Source organism: Lutjanus erythropterus, chromosome 3 (assembly GCF_056507025.1).
Source record: "Lutjanus erythropterus isolate fLutEry1 chromosome 3, fLutEry1.hap2, whole genome shotgun sequence".
NCBI classification, from domain to species: domain Eukaryota; kingdom Metazoa; phylum Chordata; class Actinopteri; order Lutjaniformes; family Lutjanidae; genus Lutjanus; species Lutjanus erythropterus.
The window spans coordinates 41,934,638-41,956,394 of record NC_139319.1 but is presented as its reverse complement, the minus strand read 5'-3'; the positions used below and the strand labels follow the sequence as shown (position 1 = coordinate 41,956,394).

The following is a 21,757-nucleotide window of genomic DNA, read 5'->3' as shown; positions in this document are numbered from 1 at the left end:
CCTCCCACTTTTACAGATATCTGCAATGTCATTTCGCCTTGTCAAAACTCCAATACAAGATATCTACAATGTAATTCTGACTTGGTAGATTGCAGGTAAAAGATATCTCCAATTCGAATCCCTTCCAAGATATCCACAATCCGATTATAGATATCTACATATGAATTATGAATATCCATAATCCCAGCTAGAGATATCTACAACATAATTTTGACTAGTCGTAATTCCAACTCAAGATATCTACAATGTAATTCTGGCTAGGTAAAACTCATTTTAAGATATCTCGAAAAACAAAGCAGATATCTTGAATTGAGGGCATTTGGAGATATCTTTAAATGGAATTAGGGATATCTATAATTCATATGTAGATATCTGCAATGCGAGTTGTGGATATCTGCAATTTAATTAAGGATATCTGTAATAACAAACCCCTTACACATGAATGGGGAAAGTGACGTCATTTGTCCTATTAAAAATTACATTGTGGATATCTGAAATGATAATTGTATATAGGAAGAATTACTTTGTGGAAATCTGAAATGTTATTTTTGAATAGGAAAAAATGAATTACAGATATTTGCAATACATATCCAGCCTAGCTATTAAATGTTAACCTTCCTCTTGTGTTAGCTTTCCGTTACTATCTCTTATGTTAACGGGTCGGTTTTGACCCGTGTCTTGAATCAGCCATAAAATACCCTAAAAACAATTATTTATAATCCAGTTTGTTTCTTATCTCTTGGTTACCTTGTTAGGCTTCCCTATCCATGAAAAGTTTGGTTTTAATATTTTTGTTGTGGCCCCTGGGCCTTTCTTTTGACAGCGTACCCCTTGTTTTCAATATAAAAAAACTGTCAAATGAACCTCAAGAGAATTATATAAATAAATAAAAGGTTTTTATGTTACCTGACTGATACTGAGGGGTATTAGAACACATGTCTTAAATGTTCAATTTTTTTTTTTTTTTTTTTTTTTTTAATTTTAATATTATTGACTATAGTAACATCTATGGTGTTATGGGTCAATTTTGACCCATATATATTTACATCAAGAAAAAGGCAAAAAACAAGTCTTTTTCTTTTCAAAAATAGAACTTAATACAAATACAAAATGAAAAGTAGAACTGGTGTCCATCCATCCATTTTCTGTAACCACTTATTCCCAAAGGGTCATGGGGGCCTGGAGTCTATCCCAGCTGACACTGGGTGAGGGTTCACCCTGGACAAGTCATGAGTTCATCGCAGGACTGACACCGACAGACAACCACTCACACCTTTGGGCAATTTAGAGTCACCAATTAACTTAGCATGCATGTCTTTGGACTGTGGGAGGAAGCTGGAGAACCTGGAGAGAACCCACACAGACACGGGGAGAACATGCAAACTCTGCACAGAAAGGCCCTGCCCCAGCCAGCTGGGGGATTCAAACTCAGGACCTTCTTGCCGCAGAACTAGTAATAATACAAAATGTAGATTTGCAAGGTCAAACAAACAACAACCAATCAAGCAAATCAAAGCAACAGAAATCAAGTACTAGTTCCATAAAAACTCTATGTGCAAGAACATGCATGTGTATTTGTGTATTTTTAGATGCATGTGTGGCAAAAAGTGATACTAGTGTGTTCTTTGAGAGCTATTTTTTGCAGAAGAGGCACAATTCATTTGTACTAGGTACATAAAAAGTCTCTCTGTGCAACAACATGCATGTGTATGCGTGTGTTTAGATGCATGTGTGGCAAAAAGTGACACTTTAAGTGTGTTCTTTGCAGAGATATTTTTTGCAGGTGAAGCACAATGTGTTTGTCTTTCTGTCCTTATAGTAAATCTTCTCATTGTTGCATGCTGTAAACTGGAGATGTGTACTCTGCAAGTCACCAACCCTAAAGTAAATTGGCCTTATGTACCTGGACATGTCCGTCTTTGTTTGGTCAAACAGGCAAAGAGAGAAGCCTCTAACTGAAGCTCAAGTAGTTGGAGGAACAGCTGGCTGTCGGCTGTTGGCTGATAGTTTGTTTATGATTTCAGTTTTGGCACTTATTATTGTTTTTATAATCTTATATTATAACTGGGTCGAAACCGACCCTAACAACACAAAGGTCATAATTTTAACAAGAGCATTTTATAATTTATTATTATTATTATTATTATTATTTTTTTTTTTTTTTTTTTTATTATTTAAATAGAAGTTCCTGACAAAGTCAAAAAGTCTTGATGCAATAAACAAAATTTATGTTGTACTTTTATGCATTTAAAATAAAAAAACGGGTCGGTTAGCTTGCCATAGTTGTGTGTCTCATTCAGATGGTAGAAGTTAGTGTCTTAATGATGAGAGGTGTTTGATTGTTAAGTGATGAATTCAAGCGCTCTGTGTCCTCGGCCCGTAAGAGCAACACAACACAACACACACAAACACACACCCTGCATGAACACTAAATGTGAAAAATAATATTACACGTGCCATTACTATTTTATTTTGCTATCAAATACTTTTATTAGTGTATGGCTATATTACAAGGGCATTTTTCCTGCTGCTGCGATGATTTTTTAGTTTTTAAATATGTAGTTAGGGAAACCTACTGCGTTAATTAGAATGCTTCACAAATATTGTTACAACACCACTTAGTAACCCCTGAGAATATGTAATAATACTTGATATAAACAACAAAAGAAAAATTTCACTGCTGGGACTTAACACATCTGTCAGAAAAAACATTTTCAGATAATTATTATTATTGCTATATAATAATGATAATAATAATAATAATAATAATAACAATAATAACAATAATAATAATAATAATAATAATAATAATAATAATAATAATAATAATAATAATAATAATAAATAATATAATTATTATTATTATTATTATTGTTGGAGCAGCAGAGGAAGAGTGTCTTCAGAGAGAGTGAGGTGGCTCTTAAAAGTATTAATGGTTTAAGTTTAGTCAACAATGTTCACTTTGAAAATGGATATTATTTTATGTCAGAAATAATCAAAGTCAACATTGTTCAACAATGTTGTTTGTCACATGTCATTTCTAACACATGTGGTCTTTTCCATCACATCATCTCCATGACAGCACATATTTTGAAGCAAAATTCATAAGAAATAACACAATAGTCTGAAATTTTTCTGTGGTTTTTAAAATTGAGCAGCTAATATTACAAAAAATCACACACACACACACACACACACACACACACACACACACACAAACACACACACACACACACACACACACACACACACACACACACACACACACACACACACTAACCTGCAGAGGTGAAGGTGTGTGTTTGTATTAGTTTGTGACTAAACACTAAAGATGAATAGTGACATTAATGTCATTTTAATCATCTTTATTTATAGAGCTCTTTTCAAAGTCCACATTACAAAGTGCTTCACAAAGGCAGCAAAAGAAAACAGACAGGTTGGAAAGTCAGCAGGTTTTTAATGGAAACACAAAACATGATGTGAAAACAAACAAACAAACAAAACAATACAGTACAATACAGCTGTTGTGTGAGAATTAAAGAAGTTTTGTAACATTCAACATTCATCAGTGTGACTGTTACATTTAAAAACATGTTTTTGTTCATTAACAGTAGAACTTAACAGCTGATTGAAATGAAAAGTCGTCCTCAGTGAGCAGCTCTGATACAAGTCTGGCACCAGAAGCCTCGGCCATCATCAGTGTGTTTGCTGCTACCAGAATAACTTGACTTTCTTACAAAGTGATGATCAACAGATGCTTGTTTTTACTTGGAGTCTGTGAACAAACACGTGGAGCAGCTGAAAACGGCTTTTGATGGAGCTCGGATGGATTTTCAAACATTTTAGGAGAGAAATGAGTGAGAAAAGTGTCTGAGCAGCGCTGGACGCGGCGGTGAATGTGTGAGTTTTAGAGGCTCCTCAAAGAAAAAGCAGAGAGCATCAGAGCTCTGCATGACGTCAATATGAAGAGACACAAGTCCACTATCGACTCCTTCACTGTCAGTCTTCAGAACTTGTCCCACATTTAGTCTGGACTCTTTTATCGATGAAGAGAAAACACAAGTGACACGACATTCACACCGCTCAGAGGAGCCACGGGCACCTGGACTGAGTCTCCACGGTTCTCATGGTGTGTTTAAGTGCAGCCTCCGGCTCTGGACTCTTCATAGTCCAGTCAGACTCGTGTTGTCGTGATCAGGATCAGATCATTGAGAGAGAAAATGGCAGAAGTAGCTCCAGCTCCCGCCGCCGCCGCTCCGGCTAAAGCAGCCAAGAAGAAGACTCCCAAACCGAAGAGGACTGGTCCCAGCGTCACTGAACTCATCGTCAAAGCTGTGGCCGCATCCAAGGAGCGGAGCGGCGTGTCCGCGGCCGCCCTCAAGAAGACTCTGGCTGCCGGAGGCTACGATGTGGACAAGAACAAGGCCCGCGTCAAGACCGCCATCAAGAAGCTGGTGGTTAAGGGAACTCTGGTCCAGACCAAGGGGACCGGGGCCTCCGGCTCCTTCAAGATGAGCAAGAAGGCGGCTGAGCCGAAAAAAGTCAAGAAGCCTGCAGCCAAGAAACCCGCTGCTAAAGCCAAGAAGGCCGCAGCCAAGAAACCCGCGGCGGCTAAAAAACCCAAGACCGTAAAGAAGACAGCAGCCGCTAAGAAGTCTCCGGCGAAGGCCAAGAAACCCGCGGCGGCCAAGAAAGCAGCCAAGAGCCCCAAGAAGGCCACCAAGAGCCCCAAAAAGCCCACCAAGAGCCCCAAGAAGGCCCCCGCAGCCAAGAAAGCCCCCGCTAAGAAGGCTGCCAAGCCTAAAGTCAAGAAGGCAGCACCCAAGAAGAAGTGAGCTGTCATCACTTTAAACAAACTTTCACACAAAAGGCTCTTCTAAGAGCCACCACGTCATCATTAAAGAGCCTCTTCCTCTTTTTATTGTCCTTATTAACAACAAACATATTATATATTCATTATACGACTTAACGTTTAAAAGGACGTTAAAGTCATCCATTGTTTTCATGCGCGCGGGAACGTAGGTTAAACGGGGTGTTGCCCTGGAAACAAGAGCAAGGGAGTTTCGGGGCGCGCGCGTATTAATCAATTCACTTGTCTCCACTTAACATTCATGTCTTGTTATAAACAGTTATAGTGCATTATTCAGGTAAATATTTACTGAACCTCGTGATGAAATGATACTACAGCAGAATAAATAACACGATCAAGACTCAAAGTCACAACATTTCGGTCTAACATGAGCTCATTACAATTGTGGTCTTTTATTCAACATCTTCTCACTCGTGACTGGATTATCTACTCTACTTTGATCCCACGGAAGTTTCTCCGTCATGACGCACTCAAAGTTCACCAGAGAAAACGTCCTGCTGTCTCTTCCCCGCACTTTCTAATATGAATACACTCGCTGAAATATTATTCCAGAAACAGATGATTAGTTTGCTTTAATGACTTTTCTGGATGTTTTCAACATCCAATAGTCACCATGTTTTCCCTCTGTCATTTTGTCCATAATGAATTACCGTCTGCAGTCAAGTCACTGCAGTGCTTTAAATAAAATAAAAATAAAGATTTAAATGTGCCTGTTTATTTCAGAAATGAAGTTCAGGTCAGCAAAATAACGAACAAGTGCAGGAGAGGAAATGAAGTCAGTGTACCTTAACAGACACCAGAGTGGAACCCTGAGATTCTCTCAACAAATTAACAACATTTTGAATTTACAGAAGAAAATCAACAATGAGTCAAATTCACTATAAATCTGCCTGGAGAAATACAGAGGAAGAATAAACAACATGTAGACCTTCAGACAAACAGCTGTCGACTCTTTCAAAAACACTTCTACAACTACACAAAAAATAACTAACAAGGAAAAGAACTCGGTGCATTTTAGCAGCAACCAGAATAGACACCCGAATTTCATTTCAACAAATGAAGAAAACGTTACAGGATAAAATCCGTCAGGAGTCAAATTCATCAAAATGCGGCAGAGGAAGGAAAACATTTTTCATGGCGTTTTTTTTTTTTTCGAGTAGGGGAGAGTTGGGCATCTTGTCACATGGCTACGTTGACACAAGTTATATCTCCAAAACCACCGTTGACAAGTCATTTTTCTCTTGACGTGCAATAAATGTGATCTGAGGTGAGAACAATTTTCAGAATTTTCAATCAAATAAAAAGAAAAAAACAAGAACTAAAATGAAATATTTATGTAATAAACCTTTCATAAATCAGTACATCAATAATATTGTTTTTTATACAGTATAGTGCATTTAGTGCATATAGTGTGTATTTTGATACCTAAATTCAAGTCATATATTAAAGTTACTTTGTGACGTAGTGAGCAACAACACATGTAACTCTGAGGCAAGTTGTCTCAGTGACTTTGCTGCAAATGGTTACATGTCACAATTTTCCCCAGTGTGCAGATCTGACCACAGCCCTGAAGAAACTGACTCTGTTAGCTGCTACAGTTGATTATTATTAGTTTTAATCATATTCACTTACTGAAAATATCAGTGAGTTTAAGTCACATTTTAGTCTCTTGTTTTTGATGATTTAGTTGTAACTTTTTTGGTGCTTTTTGTTCAAAACTGTTTATTCTTCATCCTTAAAACTAAAGTTCTTTCATACATGTGGATCTTAAATCAGCAAGCTTCCTCTCATTGTTACATCTATCACCAGCTCATGTTTCAACCCACCAACAGTCGGTGGGGCAGGTTGTAAGAATGGACCTGCTCATATGTCACATTAACACACATAATCTGTGATTGTGTAGGAGACGTCCAATAGAGTTTTATATGTAGTAGACACATCTGAGCGCTGTGCATCAAAGCTTGAGAGATCGAGCAACAACAACCACTGACTGACTGATGGTCAAACAAAAAGTGTCACTAACAACCCCGGTCTCCCCTATTATGTACAAATACATGCATCGGTGATGACAGGATGCTTCATTACTTCTGGAGGGGCTTTAGAGGGTCTCTCTATTCCTGCACATGCGCAGTCTCGAGCACAAGTCAGCCAATCCTGTGTGAGTAACAGCCCACTACTCTTCACCTCATGCACATACATATAGAGCCTCTTGATCGCTCTCAAGTCACTCGTTTGACCAGTCAGTTTGGTTGGAAACGAAAATGCCTGAACCAGCGAAAGCACCGAAGAAGGGCTCAAAGAAAGCCGTCTCTAAAGCCACCAAGAGCGGCAAGAAGAGGAAGAGGACCAGGAAGGAGAGCTACGCCATCTACGTGTACAAGGTTCTGAAGCAGGTCCACCCCGACACCGGCATCTCCTCCAAGGCCATGGGCATCATGAACTCGTTTGTGAGCGACATCTTTGAGCGCATCGCCGGTGAGGCCTCCCGTCTGGCTCACTACAACAAGCGCTCCACCATCACCTCCAGGGAGATCCAGACCGCCGTCCGCCTGCTGCTGCCCGGTGAGCTGGCCAAGCACGCCGTGTCTGAGGGAACAAAGGCTGTGACCAAGTACACCAGCTCCAAGTAAACCCGCTACACTCACTCACTCACTCCAACAACACAAAGGTCCTTTTCAGGACCACACAACACTTCAACTGAGAGCGGAGTCCTGATTCTTTCGTGTCTTCATCACATGTTGGATTTAACTTTAAACAAGTTGACTATGAGGGATTAAACGATTATTAGTCTTCTTGGAAGTTTTTATTTCTAAACCTTGGTTGGACTAATAAATTTCGTTCTAATAAAACCTTAACTCATTATCTTTTCAATAATATATATTACCATTGTCATTTTTTTCTAAGTGATCAAAGAAAATGTAGATCTTAATGTTGATTGAAATCATCTAGTCTACATGAACACTGAATAAAAACTCTGGTGGTACTTGAGGCAGAGGAGAGGTAAGGAAAAGCTTAATGCCTCAGATTTACTTTACTACTAAACTTTACTACTTTACTGCTAAAGTTTTCAAAATCTAAGAATCTTTTTAAAATCTTTTTTTATTTTTTTTAAAATGAACTTTCGTGTCTTCATCACGTTTTTCTTCAAGTTTGTAGAGTTTTGGAAGAAGTCAAACATTACAACTTAAACTGAACAAATAAATCCCATTGGCTCTGGCTCACAACATTTCTTCACTTTGTCACAACAGATTTTTACCCACCATTAATTTTCACAGCATAATCACTATTTCACAGAGTGAAAATAATTATTGGTTGCCTCGCAATATTGAATTACTTTTAAAACCTTTATAACCCCATATTGTTCGTTTGTTGTTTAATGTGAGGTAAATATAAAAAATGAAAAGGTTTGATTTAAGATTTAACTTTAAATGTAACTCATATAATTAATCTAATCTATATATCGATCTAATTTGCGATGTCTTAAAAACATTTACATTAATACATTATTAAAAAAAAATTTTCTTAAAAAAATATTACCCTTTTCTGCTGCAAGGAACACTGAATTTTTACTAAATTCAGATTTTGTGGTGGTACTTTAGGCCAAGGAGAGTAAAGGAAGAAGCACATTAAATAAAACATTTTGCGTTTTCAAAATCTGAGATAACGTCATAACAACAATTGTTTATTCATCTGAGTTTATTAATTCAGTGTATAACAGTATAATACCTACTTTGTTCATTAATCATACCATATTTTGCAATATTGCAAATTGAAATTCCTTGAATATAGACGGAATAAAAATGGGGTAGGAATATTGTTTATCAAAATTTACCAACATCCATATCCATATAGTCTACACAAATACTGACAAAATAAAATGTTTGTGGTACAAAAGAGTAAAGCAGCTTACTGCCCCATACCAGATTTATTACTACTTCACATATATCTTAAAATTTCTCTTTTTAAACATTTGAGATAACATTAAATGATAGTTTAAAAGATAAGAGTACTGATGAAGGACTTGAGCTCTTGACAGAGTGAGTGTGTGGTCCTTAAAAGGACCTTTGGTTTTTTTCTCTAAAGACACAGAATGAGCGCTTTAACCTCCGAAGCCGTACAGAGTGCGTCCCTGTCTCTTCAGAGCATACACCACATCCATGGCGGTCACCGTCTTTCTCTTGGCGTGCTCGGTGTAGGTGACGGCATCACGGATGACGTTCTCCAGGAAGACCTTCAACACACCGCGGGTCTCCTCGTAGATCAGACCGGAGATGCGCTTCACTCCACCACGGCGAGCCAGACGGCGGATAGCGGGCTTGGTGATTCCCTGGATGTTATCACGGAGAACTTTACGGTGACGCTTAGCGCCTCCTTTACCCAGTCCTTTTCCTCCCTTTCCTCTGCCAGACATTTCGTTCGCTTTTTCTTTCACAGACTGAATCGAGTCTGCTGCTTGAGGACAGACAGTCTGTATTTCTAGACTTTCTGAGGACCTGATAGAGAGCAGATGGAGGGAGTTTCACTGGGCGGTGACTCAGTGGTCATTCCTACATTTTTAACAGCTGAAAGTGAAAATTGTTCCTTTTGATTTTCTTGATTAGAAAATTATTACATTTTAAAAGAGAATATTGTCCAGATGAAGTGACAGTGACACTGATACTGACTGTGGTTTTACTTCATTTTTACTGATAATCTACAGTTACCTACAATAAGCAGCTTAAATATTATTCATAGTAAAATCAGACTTAGTAAAGTTCTTTAAAATACTACATTTATCATTTAGTGTTTCATGATTTAACATTTAATTCCACACACAGCAGTTATAAATGATCCATACAGGTGGTGATATACTGACATTAATAAACATTTAGAAGTTAAAACTTCTTCACTCAAAAAAGACAAAAAACAAACAACAAAGAAAAGGAAAACAACAAGAAAATACATCAAGCCAAAATTCAAGTTTATAAAAAGCCATCACAGCTCCTGAACAACATGTAAATATCCCATCTGAAGTATTAATCATTATTATTTTTAAAAAAGATGTGATAAATGAATATGATCATTACATTTAGATTAAAGTCCATTTCACTAAAATTGGCGGATTTTATTAGATCAATATTCAATGTTAAAATGATGCAGGGTTGAACGTCTTTGGGACAAAGGAGATATTGCAAACATCAAACGTTAAAGGCCACTTTTTATGTCATAAAAAAAAGAACTGATTTACCATTAAATGTTTGTAGGTTTATTTTAGTGTCAAGTAAGTGTGACAAAAATAAAATATGAAATGTGTTTTTTTAATATTTTGCGAAAGTTGCATTTCAAAAGAAAGTTACAAAGTGATTTACATGGTAGAGCAGAGAGTGAAAAGTTTCTTCATGTTGTGTTGTTCAACATGTTGTGAGTGATGACTGTATTATCTACTGTACTTTGACTCCGCGTCATGACGCACTGACAGTTGTGGACTGTAATGTAGTTTCCCTCAGAGAAAACGTGTTGTTGTCTGTTGTGTTTGATTTGTCATTTTAGTAATAATTGTAACAGTTGGTGTTTTCACTGACTGGACTGTTAAATGACGGATAGTTGGCGTTACTTGATCGATGGCGGAGAGAACAGCCGCTACTGCGAGAGGAAATGAAAAGAAAGTTGTTGTAAACTCCTGCAGCTTAATGAAGATGATGTGTGGTGAAAAGCCACTGTGGTTGTAAATGATTTTCAGAGTTCCACAACATTAGTAAGACATGGTGAGAGTTCCAGTGTGTTTGTGTGCATGAGACATAAGACAGAGCTCTTTATGAGGAGAGTGTGTGGCTCTGAAAAGAGCCGTTTTGGGGTCTGGTTGAGGATCCAGCAGCTTTACTTCTTGGCGGGCTTCTCGGTCTTCTTGGGCAGCAGAACAGCCTGGATGTTGGGCAGCACGCCGCCCTGAGCGATGGTGACTCCACCCAGGAGTTTGTTGAGCTCCTCGTCGTTGCGGACAGCCAGCTGCAGGTGACGGGGGATGATACGGGTCTTCTTGTTGTCGCGGGCAGCGTTTCCAGCCAACTCCAGGATCTCAGCGGTCAGGTACTCCAGCACGGCCGCCAGGTAGACGGGGGCGCCGGCACCCACACGCTCCGCATAGTTGCCCTTCCTCAGCAGCCTGTGAACACGGCCGACTGGGAACTGGAGCCCAGCACGAGAGGAGCGGGTCTTTGCCTTAGCTCTGGCTTTACCACCGGTCTTTCCTCGTCCGCTCATTGTTGGATACTTTCCGAAGTCGAGACTAACAGAAACTGAAGACCAGACAGTCAAACCCCAATTATATGCTCAGGAAGCGCGCGCGGACGGGGTCTGGGGTCCGTCAGACCAACCACAGCAGAGCCTCCAGCAGAGGTCGACCGCTCTGGATTGTGGCGGACTTTTTGAACACATTTGTCTCCAATCAGCAGCGGAGATTCGGGCGGTGGGTCGCCCCTCCTGTCGGTGCTGAGCTCCAAGAGGAGCCTCTCACCAATCAGGAGGCGGAGGTCTGAAGCAGCGTCATGATCCCAGCCGGTCCCACAGTTTAAGAGCAGCGTGTCTCGTGTCTTTACTTTTCATACTTCTGTCGAGAGAAAGAAGGAACGATGGCAAGAACCAAGCAGACCGCTCGTAAATCCACCGGAGGCAAAGCTCCCAGGAAGCAGCTGGCCACCAAGGCTGCCCGTAAGAGCGCCCCGGCCACCGGCGGCGTCAAGAAGCCTCATCGTTACAGGCCCGGTACCGTGGCTCTGAGAGAGATCCGTCGCTACCAGAAATCCACCGAGCTGCTCATCCGCAAGCTGCCCTTCCAGCGCCTGGTCAGAGAGATCGCTCAGGATTTCAAGACCGACCTGCGCTTCCAGAGCTCCGCTGTCATGGCTCTGCAGGAGGCCAGCGAGGCTTACCTGGTCGGACTCTTTGAGGACACCAACCTGTGCGCCATCCACGCCAAGAGAGTCACCATCATGCCCAAAGACATCCAGCTGGCCCGTCGCATCCGCGGAGAGAGAGCTTAAACTATCTGCTGCTGCTCCACAAACACAACGGCTCTTTTAAGAGCCACCTCACTCTCTCTGAAGACACTCTTCCTCTGCTGCTCCGAGCTTTAACACCTTCAGTTACTTCAATTATAACTCCCCAAAACTAAAATATTATTATTATTATAACGATAATAATAATTATTATTATCTGAAAATGTTTTTCCGACAGATGTGTTTAGTCCCCGCAGTGAAATATTTCATTTGTTGGTTATATCGAATACATATTTACAGGAATTACTAAGTGGTGTTTTAACAATATTTGTGAAACATTCTAATTAACGCAGTAGGTTTCCCTACCTACAAATTTAGAAAAAAAAAATCACCGCAGCAGCAGGAAATATTCCCTTGTAATATAGCCATACAGTAATAAAAGTATTTGATAGCAAAATAAAATAGTAATGGCATGTGCAATATTATTTTTCACATTTACTGTTCATTAGGGGTGTGTGTGTGTGTGTGTGTGTGTGTGTGTGTGTGTGTGTGTGTGTGTGTGTGTGTGTGTGTTGTGTTGCTCTTACGGGTCGAGGACACGGAGCGCTTTAATTCATCACTTAACAATCACAGAGTGTCATCAATTCAAACACCTCTCATCATTAAGACACTAACTTGTGGATCTACCATCTGAATGAGACACACAACACCACGTCTGACACCTGCGTGTAGAAATACTTCACATTATTTAACAAGGAAGATGCTAATTGTGCGCTGGAGGGACAAAATCCTCTGGACTGAGGTTTGCTGTCACATGTCCTCACTGTCTCTCTCTGAAGACACTCTTCCTCTGCTGTTTGTCTTCATTTATTATTATTATTTTGTGTGTGTGTGTGTGTGTGTGTGTGTGTGTGTGTGTGTGTGTGTGTGTGTGTGTGTGTATCAGCCTCTGTGACGTCACAGACTTCCTTTGAAGATGTTCCTCTGATGACTCGTCAACATTCTAGAACCTGGTTAGAACCATATATAACAGGGAGCCTTTAGAACACTCAGGACACACACAGCTTCAGAGGGTCAAAAGATGCAGTTGGACTGGACAGGACTTGGTTTTCATTAAGAGGTAAGGTAAGAAACAATGACTCTTTGACATTTCAGACAGATTACTTTCAACTTGTTACTCTTGGTGATCAAGTGACCAACAGTTCTTTTAATGTGCATTTTGGAAATGTGAGTTTTGTTTGAAGACACACTTGAAAAGCATGTGAACCTATTCTTTAACTTCAAACTGTAACCAAGTTGTTTGTGTTGGTGAGACTTTAGATGGACAGAGTTTCAAATGTCTGCATTTGAGGTTGGTGTTTGATGCATTCAGTTTATTCCCATGATGCTTCTTATTAATGTTAACTTATTGGTCTTAGTTTGTAATGACAGTTCAGTAGAGGATTTTAAATGACATCCTAACTATTTGCTTGTCACTAGGAGGTGGTGTCTCATGTCCAGCTGTGCAGTTGTGCAGACAGTGCATGTTTGTGGTATGGGAGCTACAAAAGTTTTGCCCACCAGCAGCTGCACCGTGACAACCAAGATGCACAAGATTGTCCTCCTGAATGCACGCTAAGAGGCAAGTTATCAGGGAAATCATGGCTGGTATTTCCAACAGTGAAGCTGAGGGCACGCGACGGTTACTCCGGTTGATGGTGCTGTCATGTTGTCTGTCCTCATCTGTAAGAAAAGGTGCGTCACACGGCAGGTGGAGGTGACTCCGCTCATTAAGGCTGCCAACAGGCGCAGCAGCGTCAGTAACTGCAGTGATGCGGTCAACTCACAGAGGTCGGAATAAGTTATTAGTGACTTCCAGAACCATTGTGTGCAACAGTCCACAGTCCACCTCCCTCTCCAACACACACACATGCTGCTGCAGCCGTGTGCACAGCCACGCATCCAGCGCGCTCTCAGGTCAGATTATCTGAGCTCAGAGCGCGATAAAAAGGGTTAAACCCTGAAACTGTGGAATCCCATCTTTTTCTACACAGTTCAGACAAATCCCCTGGATAACAGGAGACAGTATAGTCCTCCACATGTGGACTACTGTTCTGTTAAAATTCGCTGTGAGGACATGAGGGGAAAAAACACAAAGAACGAGAGAGACAGAGAGTCCGTGTGTTTGATGAAGCCTCGTTGTTTTGCTGCAATAATGAGGAATATATTTAGAAAAAAAAAAGTCTGTTCATTTAAAAGTGCAGATCTTCACACAGAGACAGAGACGCAGCTTCTCTGCTCCGAGCGCAGGATCAGCACCTTGGACAGCACCGTGCGGACATCCTGACTGTTGAGCTTCTTGAACTCATCAAGTTTGTGATTTTAGAGGGAAAATCCTCACCTTTTTTCAGGTCAGTCAATATAATGACTGAACAGCGCGTGATATTCATACAGCAGGACCCCCCACCTCTGCTGCCTCTGTCTCCTGAGTAAATATTTAAAAGTACACAAACCGAAAATCACGCAGCACAGAAGTGTACAGTATTAACTGTAACTGGAGCTGCAGCTCCATCAGCACTTGTTCCTCACGTCCATGGCCTTTTTTTATTCCATGTAACCCTCCTCAAACACGTACTGCAGCTGGCCTTAAGTGTCATCTAAGATCATGTACAGGGAGCAGGTCTCTATTGCTCACTGTACATTAACACTGTAATGACAGTATGTGCATCAATTCAGAGAAGGAGGTTCCGCTTCAACAATGAGATCCTCAGTGGAGCGCTGAACCCAAAATCCAGTGAACAAGTCCAAAAAATCAAAAAGGGAGCACATCTCAAGTCTGTGAGGACAAAATACTCACATTTCAGTTATTTATTTGTCTCACATTACAAAAAACAAACGCTTAGGCGTTTCGGCACAAAGCCTTCATCAGAGCGTTTGTAGTACTATGCAGGTTCAATATGATAATATACACAAGGTCAGAGAAAGAACACAGCTGGGGGCGGGACCCAATTATTTAAGAACCAATCACTTTTCTTTATCTATGCCTCAGATAACTCACTTCCATATAACATTACGTTTCACAGAACATTATTACTGACCACCTTTAAACTGTACCTTACATGTGAAAAATGAATAAATGAATAAATAAATAAATAAATAAATAAATAAATAAATAAATAAATAAATAAATAAATAATAATAATAATAATAACAATAATAATAATAATAATAATAATAATAATAATAATAATAATAATAACAACAATAATAATAATAACATTAATAATAATAATGAATCAATGAATGAAAAAGAAAACAAACAAATAAAATAAATAAATACATGAAATGAAATTAAATAAATAAAATCCTAAACATCTTAGACTGAAATCATCATTGAGTCCATTTGGTGCCATAGTGTTGAGTGTGTATATGCAGAACATTTGTCTTTGGGCCACTTTCTTTAGAATATCTCCTCCTCCAGTGGGTATCGTGACTTTCTCAATCCCACAGAACCTCAATGAAGAGGGTGAACCGTGATTAGCTTCAGCATAATGTTTTGTAGTTGAATAATCCATATTGTCTGTACCGTTTGCAGTTTTGTGCTCAGATATACGTTGTTTCAGGGGTCATTTGGTCTGTCCCACATATACTAGCCCACAGGGACATGATAACATGTAAACCACATGGGTCGACTTACAGTTTATAAATTCCTGAATATGAATTTTCCTCCCTGGGGATGATTAAATGATTTTGTATTTGTTGTATTATTGCAGCAGGCACAGTTACCACATCCATACATACCAGTTGTTGTCAGCCATGTGGTTTTGTTTGATGTCATGTTTTTGTGCATGATAATATTTTTGATAGTAGGTGCTCTCCTAAATGAGAAAAGTGGTGCATACTTCCAGAAGTCCTTCAAAGATGGTTCTACTTGAAGCACATGCCAGTGTCTCTTGATGTCAGCGTCTCTAAAATGTTCCAGAAGGCTTTATAAAATTCAACAGTCAGTCCATCGATGCCGGGAGCCCTCTGTCCTTACATACTCTGCAGAGTAGTGGGCAGCTCCACCATCTGTAGTGACGGATCAGGCTGTGAATTAGTCTCCTTAGAGACCCGAGACAGTTCACTGCAGAACCCCTCAAACAGTGCATCATTCTCCTCATACTCACTGGTGTAGAGGGATGAATAAAAATCTACAGCTCACCTTCTTATCTGACCAGGCTCAGTGAGTTCCTGTCCTGTGTCAAAGAGCAGAGAGTGGATTGCTTTTTTCTGTCCATGCTTTTTCTCCAGGCCAAAGAAGAAGCTAGAGGGAGCATCCATCTATGTGATATTCTGAACCTGGGACCGGACCAGTGCACCCTGTATCTTGGTATCTAGCAGGTTGGCTAAAGCCGTTTTTTTGGACTTGAGGATTTCAATATATCCCCATTTTCCTGTGGAATCACGGATTGTTTGTAGTTCCACGATCTCAGTCTCCAGGTCTTTAATAGATCGACAGGTGTCTCATGTGACATTGAGTGTATACTGCTGACACAAGAGTTTTATCTCAGTATTGCCATGGTCCCACCACTGCCTAAGGCATCTAAAATCATCTTTCCTGCATCTAAAAGAAGTCCCAAAAAGCCTCTCTAAAACCTTTATCATATGTTAAAACCAAATTAAAATGCCAGTATGCGCTCTTGGGTAAAATGCTCTAAATAGCAACATGACATAAAACCAAAAAATGATCAGTAAAACCAGCTGGCATAATTTTACACCCCTGAAAAACATTAAAATGGTGCTTAAAACAATAAAAGGTCCTATACTCTCTCAGGTGGGGCCATTTGTACCGTCTGCAGTCTGTGTGCATCTTTCTCCACAAATCCACAAGGCCAGGAGAATAGACCAGCTGCTTCAGAGTGTGTTGGGAGGCCGGATGAGGCTCTGCATGGTTACGATCTAAAAACTCGTACTCAGTACAGTTAAAATCCCCACCCAAGAATAAAAAATCCTCTGAGCCCCAGCAGTTCAATCTAGTATTAATTTTTTCTAGAAAGCTCTTCCTCTCTGTATCGTTGGTTGGAGCATAAATATTGATAAAAAACAGAGTATGATGCTCAAACTGTGCTTTGGCTAAAAGACATCTCCCCTTTACAACATGCTCGACCTCAGGGGAGGATGGAGTAAAAGTTCTGGAGAACAGAAGTCCACTCCACCACCTAGTTTGGTGTTATGGCTGAAAGCCACCTGTCCTTCCCACTCTTTATTCCAGTCTGCCTCATTACTATCATCACTGTGAGTTTCTTGTAAAAACAATACATCAATATGTATTATCTGTGCTGTGTCAAACACCAGTGCCCTTTTCTTTGCCTCTCTGGCTCCATCCGCACTCTAAAAGAATCCATTGTGAGGGGGATGTTAAAAGCAAAAACAATAGAATAAATAAATAGAAATAAAACCAACAGCCTCATCATCATTAAAAACTAAGTTGCTTTCTCACTTTAATCATCTGTTTTTCAATCTGAATATCTCTTGATCAGTGAAATCTGATGTTGCTCTGTTTTTAATGAGATGTTTTGCTGAGTTATAAAATGTGAGCTTCTAGATTTAGGCCCTTCATGCCTTTGGTTAGTTGCAGGAACAATGTAAACATTTTTGCAGGATACAAATTGTTTTCCTGACTGGCAGTTGTCTGGCTGTGAGACATTTCACTGCAGTCAGACACACAGCCTTGCACTGTCACTGCTGTCTGCAGCAGTCAGTCTACTACCCAGTCGACCAGCTTTACGGCCCACCACAACATTCAGCGCGTTCTTACGTTTACTGCGCCGCTTTGCAGGAGCAGGTGTCCACTCAGACACACAGGCCTCCATAACTCCAGCCTCAGCAGCTGGATCCCCCTCACACAACTCACCTGTCACCTCACCTGTCTCACCCAACTCACCTGTCATCTCGACTACCATCTCCACACCTTCACCTGCCCCTCTTTCCCTCTCACTACTCACCTCAGTGCGATCACCATCCTGGCTCTGTTTCTCCTCCACCTGATGCTCAGCCATTGCTCCACCCAAGCCAGAGATATTAACAGCTCCATTAAACCCTGCAGCAGCTGACCGCCTCCGCCACGCAGCAGGAACGGACTCCACTTTTTCTAAAAACAAGAACACCTCCGAGCTGTGCCCGATGATCTCCTCCAAAGCCAATGCCACCTCCTCCATACTGCACAGAGAGCCGGCACCAAACTTGATGTCGTGCTTCTGTGACAGCTTGGAGAAATGACGGCCAAGATTCAGTGAATACTCTTAAAAATTCCTGTGTCAAAATATGTTGATAATGACATGGTGATAGGGTTATAACCTAACACTGACTGATGGCTTCTGCCTTATGAATATTGCACAATGTGGTTTGCTATTAATTGTGCTTTATAACAAACAATTACATGCACATTAATAATGACACTCTGCACTTTGATAGTGATATTTGCACTTTATTAGCAGAATTTGCACAGAACAATTTGCACGTTGCATATTTGCACATTTTGTAGAGTATTTATTGGCTCTATTTATTGATAGCATGTGTCATGTTAAACCATGAGTGATTGTGTGTTGTCTTGCAGATGCTGCGGTCGATTCTCGGCTCTGCCTGAAAGAGCAGTGAGTGGAGTGATATTAGGCTCCTGTAGTGGCAAGTGGGAATTTGCTACAATATGAATTACGTAAGAGAATATTTGATACACAAATATGTTTGAATGTGAGTTGAAACGTTAAAAGAGGGAGGAGGCTCCCAGGAGCCTCCAAATGACAGAGTGTTTTGAACCTTTTCTTCAGTCTAATCCCGGGTTTGGCTCATGTTTGTTGATTTTTCTATACCAGAGAGATCAATAAACTTTATATGGCAGAATCAGTTGCTCCTCCAGTGACTGTTCTTGATTCACCTTTAATGATGGTCTGAACTTTGACAAAAGAGTAATAACTGTATATATTTTTTTCTTTTTTTGATAAGACTGTTAAGGTGTTGTGGCAATAAGCCCAGACCTCACTGGCCTATCTTCTGAGACTTTTTGTCACGACACTCCAACTGTATCGGTTGAGATTCCATTTGTTCATAGTTGATCAGGAATGATTTAAATTACATTCTGAATTCTGTGCAATAAAAGAGACGTTCTAAATGTTGTGACAAAGTGTGTGCTAGTGCATAAGTTTAAACATTGTTTTAGTTGTTTGTTACTCACCTGTCTTTCCTTGTGTCCACTCCAGGGTGTTCAGCCAAAAGAGTCCCCCCCGGGTACAGGTGGCTTGTTAAACGTTGCGGGAGAGAACCAAGTGTGAAGATAGGAGGAGGGGGACTTGGGAGTCGGCTGTATTTGTATATTTATTGATTATAATTATCTTTGGGTTTATTTATGGGTTAAACAGCAGTTAGTGGGGTTTTGTAAATATTCTGGTTTCAACACTGTTTAGATACAGATTAGGGGAATTTGGTCAGTGAGGAAATTTGGATAGCGCCTTCAGATGGGATCTTCCAACAGGGTCTACCAGAAAGTTAGTGACGAGGTGAGGGATGTAACAAAGGGCATTTATAGGGGAGTCCAATGCATTAATTAAAATGCTTCACAAATACTGTTAAAACATTATTTATTCATTAATGTGAATATGTAATAATACTTCATAACAAATCAAAATTTTCATTGGCGGGACTTACAATGTCTGTTGGAAACATATTCTGATTTTTCGAGAGATTATTATTTAGGGTGTCTTCAGAGAGAGTGAGGTGTCTCTTACAAGAGCTGCTGTGTTTGCTCAAGTTTCTCACTTGAGCTCTTGTACCTATGGTCATCTTCACTAAAGTGACTTTCAGCATCACTGTCCATGATCTGATCATAGCTGGCCTCACCTGATTCAGAGAGGAAGTCATCAGGAGGAGGCTGCCGTGGAGTATCAGCTGATTGAGAGCCAAAGACCTGCAGCTGCTGCTGGGCTGCAGCTTTGGGGACCGGTTGTTGTTGCTGCTGCTGCTGTTGTACTGCAGAACTGGAGCTGGAGCTGCTGACTTTCAGGCATGGAGACAAGCTGCTGCTGGGTCTTATCTTTCTTAGCATGAGAGTCCAGGCAGCTGAAGAATGTGTGGCCATTTAAACCACATAGACTACAGAAGCTCTCTGAGGTGAAGTCTTTAGCTTTGTGGCCGAGGCAGTTACACCTCCAGCACTTCACAGTGGGGAATTGTTTCACGTGGTGGTCGACGGAGCCACATATGAAACAGGAGGTGGACTGTCCAGGGTAGATGATGCAACCGTTGTAGGGGCCGAGGGATATAGAGTTAGGAATCTGAATGATATGACTGTTGGTATCTTTATGCATCTTGTGACGACCCTGTTCAGTTTCTCCTGCCTGTGTCTCACCATGCTCTCTCTTTCAGGGAGTTGCCTGGTAGGTGGGGCTGAGGGGGAGTGCCTGCTGGCACCTGCCCTTGTGGGCTGGACCAGGCAAGGTTATTAAGGACCACCCATTTGGTCACACTCTCTCTCTCTCTCTCTCTCAGCCGGGCCTGCTGCATCCTCGTCAGCCTGCTACTTTTGTTTGGTTTGTTGCACCCTACAACACACTATACACCATTTTTACACCCATCCATACACTACTACCATGACTGATAACTTCCTTATAGACACATCCCATAAGTTGTTTACTTTGTTCATTTGTTTTTGAGTTAAATAAAAACAGTCTTCATAGTTATATCTGTGTGTGGCCTCCCTTTTGTTGCCAGCCTTGAGCCAGTTGGTATGAAGTACCATACTCCAAATTTGTCTGGAGACTTACTTGTGTCTAGAATGTCACAAAATCTTTTGGGATTAAGTTCAATATTGTGGTCTGGTGCTTTGGCAGTCCAGAACTTCACCACCAAATTGAAGATGTCTGATTGAAGAGATGCTGCAATGTCCCAGTCTGTCCATTTAGGGTCACCCTTTCAAGTGTGCACTTCTAAGAAATGTCTGATGTCCGATGTAGTCCTGGGAAGGAGCTTCATCGCTCCTACTGTTTTTAAGGCGAGCCCAAAATTGGCCAAATTTGGTGGCATATTTTGGCGTACTGCTGAGTGTAGCCATGGTGGCTGCCTGCCCAGCCGGGCACGTGTAATGGAGGGACAACACAATATACTGTCTCAGTCTAACCTCCCTTACCTCTGCCAGACATCTTTCTGTTTCCAGTCTTTCGTCACCCAGACATTTTAAGATATTTCTGAAGTCCAGATGCTTCCAGAGTCCTGTGTCAAGGAAACCTTTGTTTTCCACCCCCCTCTTTTCTTCGTGTCCTGCCCTCTGCTGTCTATTATCTAATACACTGATGGTCCAGACTCCCACTAGGGGTCACCAAAACTTCACAGGGCCTGAAGTGAAGCCATCTAGATCAGTGGTTCCAAACCTTTTTTCCTTGGAGCCCCCTCTACTTGTAGCTGAACCCCCCCCCAAGCCAGAACTCAGAATTTTGTATAAATTACAGGGTCTGTAAAGGTGCTGGAAATCCTTGAAAACACATGAAGTTTGATGTAGCGTTTCCAAGGTTGGAAAAGTGCTTGGGTTTTGGATGATGTGCTTGAAACTGCTTGAAATTGTAATCAGATTACTTTCATAATTAATTACTGCCTGACTGAATAAGTTAGTTAATCAAAATTTACTTTTATTAAGTCACATTTGAAAAGCATGTGAACCTGTTCTTTAACTTCAAACTGTAAGCAAGTTGTTTGTGTTGGTGAGAGTTTAAATGGACAGTCTTTCAAAATTCTGTATTTGTTTGAGGTTGGTGTTTAATGCATTCAGTTTATTCTCATGATGCTTATTATTAATGTTAACTTATTAATTGTTCTTAGTTTGAAATGACAGTTTAGTAGAGGATTTTTAAGTGGTCTTTGTTACTATTTTCATGTCACTGGGAGGTGGTGGATCATGTCGTCCAGC

At 40.6% G+C, this 21,757-nt stretch overlaps 4 protein-coding genes and 1 pseudogene across 4 annotated transcripts; 3 read left to right on the top strand and 2 right to left on the bottom strand.

The window, feature by feature from the left end:
* The first annotated feature begins 4,188 nt into the window (after positions 1-4,188).
* Positions 4,189-4,889, top strand: LOC146330738 (histone H1 pseudogene; annotated as a pseudogene).
* Positions 4,890-7,105: 2,216 nt separating this feature from the next.
* On the top strand, positions 7,106-7,556 carry LOC146330737 (histone H2B 3-like). Its single transcript, XM_084714261.1, has one exon. It carries the CDS (start codon positions 7,132-7,134, stop codon positions 7,498-7,500), a length of 369 nt encoding a protein of 122 aa, XP_084570387.1. The 5' UTR covers positions 7,106-7,131; the 3' UTR covers positions 7,501-7,556.
* Positions 7,557-8,915: 1,359 nt separating this feature from the next.
* LOC146330736 (histone H4) lies at positions 8,916-9,468 on the bottom strand. Its single transcript, XM_084747525.1, has one exon. It carries the CDS (start codon positions 9,279-9,281, stop codon positions 8,970-8,972), a length of 312 nt encoding a protein of 103 aa, XP_084603651.1. The 5' UTR covers positions 9,282-9,468; the 3' UTR covers positions 8,916-8,969.
* Positions 9,469-10,676: 1,208 nt separating this feature from the next.
* Positions 10,677-11,125, bottom strand: LOC146330735 (histone H2A-like). The gene has a single exon (XM_084747395.1). It carries the CDS (start codon positions 11,108-11,110, stop codon positions 10,727-10,729), a length of 384 nt encoding a protein of 127 aa, XP_084603521.1. The 5' UTR covers positions 11,111-11,125; the 3' UTR covers positions 10,677-10,726.
* Positions 11,126-11,438: 313 nt separating this feature from the next.
* Positions 11,439-11,936, top strand: LOC146330734 (histone H3). Its single transcript, XM_084747241.1, has one exon. It carries the CDS (start codon positions 11,479-11,481, stop codon positions 11,887-11,889), a length of 411 nt encoding a protein of 136 aa, XP_084603367.1. The 5' UTR covers positions 11,439-11,478; the 3' UTR covers positions 11,890-11,936.
* The last annotated feature ends 9,821 nt before the right edge of the window (positions 11,937-21,757 follow it).